The 6,802-nt window shown below is 61.4% G+C and overlaps 1 protein-coding gene across 1 annotated transcript; it reads right to left on the reverse strand.

Moving 5' to 3' along the window:
• Window positions 1-2,439: 2,439 nt before the first annotated feature.
• On the reverse strand, window positions 2,440-6,720 carry LMF2 (lipase maturation factor 2). Its single transcript, XM_017504933.2, has 14 exons — window positions 6,581-6,720; window positions 5,793-6,046; window positions 5,652-5,680; window positions 5,303-5,520; window positions 5,053-5,231; window positions 4,678-4,819; window positions 4,414-4,548; window positions 4,241-4,346; window positions 4,070-4,166; window positions 3,817-3,999; window positions 3,579-3,747; window positions 3,389-3,500; window positions 3,218-3,314; window positions 2,440-3,121 (listed from the first exon to the last, which is right to left on the reverse strand). The coding sequence occupies exons 1-14, from the start codon at window positions 6,672-6,674 to the stop codon at window positions 2,813-2,815; spliced, it is 2,124 nt and encodes a 707-aa protein (XP_017360422.1). The 5' UTR covers window positions 6,675-6,720; the 3' UTR covers window positions 2,440-2,812.
• Window positions 6,721-6,802: the final 82 nt, after the last annotated feature.

The raw sequence follows: 6,802 nt of genomic DNA on the forward strand, positions 1-6,802 counted from the left end.
TAGAGATGGGTTTCACCATGCTGACCAGGATGGTCTCGATCTCTTGACCTCGTGATCCACCCGCCTCGGCCTCCCAAAGTGCTGGGATTACAGGCGTGAGCCACCGCGCCCGGCCTGGTTTTGTTTTTGAGATGGTCCTGCTCTTCTCACCCAGGCTGGAGTGCAATGGCACGATCTCGGCTCACTGCAACTTCTGCCTCCTGGGTTCAAGTGATTCTTCTGCCTCAGCCTCCGGAGTAGCTGGGATTACAGGTGCCTACCACCATGCCAGGCTAATTTTTGTATTTTTAGTAGAGACAGGGTTTTGCCATGTTGGCCAGGCTGGTCTCCAACTCCTGGTCTTGTGATTTGCCGGCTTCGGCCTCCCAAAGTGCGGGGATTACAGGCATGAGTCACAGCGCCTGGCCATGCCCAGCTAAGTTTTATGTCTTTAGTAGAGACAAGGTTTCACCATGTTGGCCAGGCTGGTCTCAGACTCCTGACCTTAAGTGAGTCACTGTGCTGGCTAACATATTCTTGTAAGAATTTTTTCCCCTTGTCAAGTATTGCCAAATTATTTTCCAAGAAGCATCATTTTATAGTACCAAGAGTCTATTTTTCCAGAAGATACTTTAAAAATTTTCTTCGACAAGTTCAAGTGGTTTTATTTTTTGCATTTTACTAGTCCTTGCCTGTGTATTTTCCTCCCTATGCGAAGGAAACCTCCCCACGCAGCCTATGTGGTCCTTCAACCAAATAGTGTCTTAGTCGCTGCATCTATCAGAGACTGAGCTTCTCATCAAGTCAGTTCTACATAGGCCAGCGGCGGTGGCTCACGCCTGTCATCCCAGCACTTTGGGAGGCTGAGGTGAGCAGATCACCTGAGGTCAGGAGTTCCAGACCAGCCTGGCCAACATGGTGAAATCCCGTCTCTACTAAAAATACAGGAATTAGCCAGGTGTGGTGGCACACACCTGTAATCCCACATGAAAAACTTGTATACCCAAATGTTCACAGCAGCACTATCCACAACAGTAAATGGTGGAAACCACCCAAGTGTCCATGGATATATGAACAAGGATAGGAAAAACGTGGTCAGTCCATACACTGGACTATCACTCAACCATAAAAAGAACACAGCACGGATACATGTCACCATGTGGACATGCTTTGAAAACACCATGCTGAGTGAAAGAAGCCAGACACAAAAGGTCCCACATTACATGATCCAATTTACAGGACACGTGCAGAGAGGTAAATCCACAGAGACAGAGGTAGATGAATAGTTGTTCAGGGCTTGGCAGGGAGTGGTCAGGGGCCGATGGCTAAAGAGTACAGGGTGGCTTTTTTTTTTTTGAGACAGAGTCTTGCTCTTGTTGCCCAGGCTGGAGTGCAGTGGCATGATCTCCACTCCCCACAACCTGTGCCTCCCGGGTTCAAGTGATTCTCCTGCCTCAGCCTCCCGAGTAGGTGGGATTGCAGGCGCCCGCCACCACGCCTGGCTAATTTTTTGTATTTTTTTTTTTCCAGTAGAGATAGGGTTTCACTATGTTGGTCAGGCTAGTCTTGAACTCCTGACCTCAGGTGATCCACCCACCTTGGCTTTCCGAAGTGCTGGGATTACAGGTGTGAGCCACCACACCTGGCCAGGTTTCTTCTGGAGGAGATGAAAAGGCTCCAAAATGGACTCTGGGCTGGGCATGGTGGCTCACATCTGTAATCTCAGCACTTTGGGAGGCCGAGGTGGGTGGATCTCCTGAGGTCAGGAGTTTGAGACCAGCCTGGCCAACACGGTGAAACCCCGTTTCTACTAAAACAACAGAAAATAGCCAGGTGTGGTTGTGTGCCTGTAACACCAGCTACTTGGGATATGATAGGGCCAGTGGCAGAGGAAGCTGTGCTGTAAGTTTCCAGGGTGGGCGGCGACCTCCAATTGATGACCTGATCCCAAACCGAAACACGGTGGGTGCCCTGACTGCTGTCTCCACTGCTATGCTCTTCCTAGGATGGAGGCTGGGGTGTCAGATGTACCTCCCCTCCTCTGTCCCAACCCAGGGCCCCAGCTCCCCTCCCCTGGCCTCACTCTGCAGAGGAGCCTCTGCTAAGCCTCCTACCTTATCTCTTATTCAGCCTTTGCCCACTCGGGCCCTTCCATCCTTTTCTGAGACCAAGAAGTGGGAGCAGGAGAGAAGGAAGGGGCCAGCTCCACCGCTGGCCTTGCAGTATGGAGCTGACTGGTCCACTGGGCCATGCCAGGCCTGAGGCTCCTTTGTGGTCAGGCAGTGGGAAACATGGGGCCAGCCCTCGAATCCACTTTACAGAGAATGCTGAGGTGGTGGCAGGAGGGTGCCCGTGGAGCCACGCTGTTGCGGAGTCCGATGGCACTCTGGGAGGCCCTGCCTGGGGCAGGGGAGACACCTCCATCCTCAGGCCTCCCTGGAAAGAAGCACCAGGCACATAGCCAAGCACAAAAGACGCCTTTATTGGTGCCCAGATCTAAAGGGCAGGATGGGCTAGTGTGGAAATGATGACAGTGCTTCCCCTTTTCCCGAGTCAGCCTCTTCCTCTGACTCACAGCCCGGGGCAGGGGAAGGGTCTTGATCTGGGTTGTGTCCCCTTCCTGGGCCAATCATGGAGGCAGTAGTGGGAGTACTGGGGAGGGGTTTGGTTGGCATCGGGGGACCCGGAGTCCTCAACACAGCACCCCACGAACCCCAGGGGCAGTCCCCCAAACCTATGCCTGGCCCTGCGGGGTCAGCTAAGGCACGGTGGCAGGGTCCTGTCCTGCTGGAAGCCAGAGCAGTCCTGGGGACCTGGCCCTCTTAGCACACAGCTACTTCTTCCGCCGGGTGGTCCGAGAATGGCTGCTGCAGGGGCTGGGGGCAGGGGTGGCCGGTTCGGAGGTAGCTCCAGGGTCTTTCTGGGGGGCTGGCCTGCGCTTCTCCCCGATGGCTAGTGCTGCAGGGGAGGACTGGAGAGACCAGCGTGCTAGCAGGGCCTGCACAACTCTGACAGCGCCCACGGCCCCGAGGAGCCCCCAGAGCAGGGCAGGGGCCTCCAGGGGAGAGAGCTGGGTACGTGTCCAGTGGAGGGCCTGGGCCAGGGTGCTGTTGGCGCCACGGGCCCGGGGTGGGCTCTTGTCCTGTGGGAGTGAGGTAGAGGAAGCGTTCACTGGGTTCACCCCAGCAGGCTGGGGTTACCCCTGCCACCTCCTCCAGCCTGGGTGACACCCCCTTACCTGCAGCCCAAATTGCCTGAGCAGCGTCTCCAGCGTTGGGTCCCCCAGGGATACGGGTGGGAAGAACTCCTCCACCCACTGGCGCCGCCACCACTGGCTGCAGCAGGACCCGATGTTCAAAGCCTGGCGGCACCCCAGGCTCCCACACCCCACCCGGCACCCCGGCCTTACCCGTGCTCCCCAGGTTGGGAGAACCAGTACTTGTAGCGCTGGGCTCGGATGTAGGTGGGCGGCTGCTTGTGGAAGGGATACCCGGCCACTTGGCTCTGGACGAGGCGGATCACTGTGGGGAGAGGGGTCAACATGGCCCCCTGCCGTGCCCTCCCTGCCTCCTTGTCTCCCTCCCCGCCTCACTGCGAACCTGGCTCCTTGCCCTGCAGCAGGCGCAGGACCAGGCTTGTGAACCACGGGCTGTGTGTGTGCGGACCCAGGGCTGCAAACCACATTTGCCAGTCCAGGCGAGGCTGGTGGGGCACCACGACTGGGGGTGGCCGGCTCAGGTTCCCAGGCTTGTACATGAACTCGATCTCCTGCCAGGCAGGTCGGGGTCAGCTGGGCAGCTGATGTGGACCCCCCCAGCCCGGCCTGGGAGGGCTCACCGTCCAGTGGTGGCCATCATAGCTGCCCTCCAGCACCACCTCGGGCCGCCCACCAAGCCCGGTCATACGGCGGAAGAGGCCGTAGGAGTTGGCCAGCTGCAGGTGCTCCACGGTGCCAAACAGGCGGTGGGCCCCAGTCCAAAGGCGCCCATGGGTCCCCGGTTCCACGTAGGAGTATGGCACCTGGAGGCAGATAGGTGGTCATCAGAGCTGCCCTGCCCCCGGCCCCCCCCGCCCCCAAAGTGCTACCCACCAGGCTGATCAGGAACAAGGCCACGGTGGCAGTACCCACGAGAGACAGTTGGACTGCAGCACTGAGCTTCCGCAGCCAGCCCCGCACCTGGGTCCACCTGTGGGCAGGGACCCAAGGACGTCAGGCCCAGCCTGCACACCTGTGCCCCTCCCCGATTTCTGGGCCATGTACCTCCAGAGGGCACTCAGCAGCTCCCAGGCCAGGGAGGCTACACCCAGCCACATGGTGGGCAGCGTCAGTGTCTTCAGCCACTGAGAGAACTGGTGGAAGGTGAAAGCTGGGGAGGAGTGGGGTGTGAGAACTGGTCCGCCCCTGCCCTCTGGCCCGCCCCAGCTGACACTCACTGGTTCTGGAGTGGACGGCGCGCTGCTGCCAGTCAACCTCCAGGCCAAAGTAGTGCACGGTGCCATAGGTCAGAAACCCATAGATGGTCAGTTCTAGCAGCAGCGACAGTGTGGCCAGCAGGACCTTGGGCCGGGCTGTGGGGCCGGATAGTCATGGGTCAGCAGGGGTCCCCAGCCAAGGGACTGGGGTGCAGCTAGAGTGCCACCCACTCCTCTGGGAGGCAGGGGGCTGGGGAGAGCAGGCCCAGGCCAGCCGACACACACACGTGGCTGTCTTCTTGCGGCTGCTGTGGCCAGGCTCTGCAGCCAGGTGCTGGTCATCCAGAAGGGCAGTGGTGAGCACCAGCGTCATCAGGTTGAAGAAGTTGTAGTTGCCGGTGATGATTATCAGCACCTGCAGCAGCACCTGGGGGCAGCCAGGCTCTCAGTGCTCCTGGACACTGACGCCCTGCCCCATGGCACAGCCCCACCTTGGCAGGCACACACCTCCACCCTGCGGGGTGCCTCTCTCTGCTACAACGCCTTCCCAACAGCAGTCGCCACCTGTCCCTGAGGGCCACACTGTCCCTAACAGGGCACACTGAGCAGCGCTGAAGGCCAAGCCCTGTCCTGTCTCTGACAGCTTCGGCCCCCACCCACCTGCAAGTAGAAGGCGGCCAAGCGCAGGCGTCGAATGGGGGCGAAGAACAGGGGCGGCACAGCAATCTCGATGAGGAAGGTGGCCACCACGCTGAGTTTGTGCAGCCAGACGGGCAGGTGATGTGCGAACCAGGCGGCGGGCGTGGGCAGGCACTGGGTCTCGTAGTGGTAGGTGAGGGCTGCAGGTAAGGGTGGGAGTCAGGGCTGGCAGAGCCCCCAGACCGCCCCAGGTCCAGCCCGGGCCCCTCACCAGTGAGCCCCCACCACGCCGGGCAGCGGCTGGTCAGCTTGACCACGCCTGAGGCGAACATGAGGCGGAACAGCAGCCAGCGCACCAGCCAGAAGGGGAGGCCTTCATGGGGCAGGGCCCCTGCCCGCCCGCCCTGGGGGGCCTGCTTGCGGTGGGAGGCTGGCCTCAGTGGGGCCACCAGCACTGCCAGGAAGCCAGTTTCCAGCAGCAGGGAGTCCCTATGGGGAGAGGAAATAGGATAAAGAGCCCCTCCCCAGGCAGCTGCTTCCCTCAAAGGGTCCTCCCAGGAGAGGGAGAGCCCCCCACCCCCACCCAGCCTCCTGCTGCCCCAGGCCCAGCGGTCACTCACCACTGGAAATAAAGGAACACCTGGCCCACCTGCAAAGAAAGAAGCTGTCAGGGAGTGGGTGTGTCTGTGGACTCAGGTAAGGCAGAGACGGGGTGGGTGGCATAGGGGGTGGAGTGAGCTGGTGACAGGGGTCCCACTTGCCTGGCAGGCTGACAAGTAGGCAGCCCAAAGCAGCAGGTAGACGGCGGGGTGGCGCAGTGGGCTCAGCAGCAGGGCCCCCAGGGCCAGCAGTGCACCCAGCAGGCTCAGCAGTTCCAGGCCCTGGGCCGTGTCCAGCCCCAGTCTTGGCGCTTCCCACAGCAGTGTCGGGGTCTCCCACAGCTGCTGCCAGCGCCCCTTGCCCTGTGGCCGCAGCGTCCTCCTTGCAGGCAGGATGCCCTCGGGACCGTACAGGCCTGTGGGAAGGGACGTCACGGCCAGGCCCTGGACACCCCTTGCAGGCTAGACTCCCTGAGTCAGGGCCTGCGGACACCCCAGCCTAGGTCAGGGCCTGCGCATACCTCCACCCCAGGTCAGGGTTCACAGTCCCTCTAGACCCCGTCCCCGCCCCCCCACCCGACCCTTCAGCACCTGTCCAAAGCCCGCCCAGGGCTAGAGGCCTGCCCAACTAGCAGGGTCAGGGCCTCCTGCTCGGCAGAGCTCACTGTCCTCTTCCAGGTCTCAGCCCCACCAGGTCTGGGAGGAAACCTCTCTCCCACCTCCCTCCGAATTCTGTCCCCTACCCCAGGTCAGAGTCCAGAGCCTTACGGGAAACGGATCACTGCACATCGTCCCGCCCCCACAGCGGCCTGCAGGACACGAACCGCCGCCCCTAACCCCAGTCAAGGCCTGGACCTCACTCCCAACCCCAGACAGCGTGAGTGCCGGGGACTGAGCGGACGTGGGGTCCCGGGCCGAGGCTGGGGGTGTCCCACCCTGGGTGCCTTCACCTGGGATCTGCGTGTAGAGGGAAGCGAAGGCGAACATGAAGACGGCCGCCACACCCTGGAGGAAGAGCTGCCGCGGGAGCCGAGAGCCCGCCATGTCCGCTACGCGGCCCGCTGAAGCTGCGCCCGCCCGCCCGCGGCAGCTCCAGGACCCGCCCAGCCCGGCCAGGCTCCGCCTCCTCACCGCCCCGCCGGCTGCAGCCCCAGGCCCCGCCCCACCCCGCC

The sequence above is a fragment of the Cebus imitator genome, unplaced genomic scaffold, assembly GCF_001604975.1.
Source record: "Cebus imitator isolate Cc_AM_T3 unplaced genomic scaffold, Cebus_imitator-1.0 Scaffold329, whole genome shotgun sequence".
NCBI lineage: Eukaryota > Metazoa > Chordata > Mammalia > Primates > Cebidae > Cebus > Cebus imitator.

Bases quoted from the DNA above. Each gene is read 5' to 3' on its own strand.
- LMF2 (XM_017504933.2), bottom strand. From the start codon at position 6,674: ATGGCGGGCTCTCGGCTCCCGCGGCAGCTCTTCCTCCAGGGTGTGGCG. The intron at 4,549-4,677 runs GTGTGTGTCGGC...CCGGCCCCACAG, and splicing joins CCGCAAGAAGACAGCCACGT to CCCGGCCCAAGGTCCTGCTG. The intron at 4,347-4,413 runs GTGAGTGTCAGC...ACTCCTCCCCAG, and splicing joins CGCCGTCCACTCCAGAACCA to CTTTCACCTTCCACCAGTTC.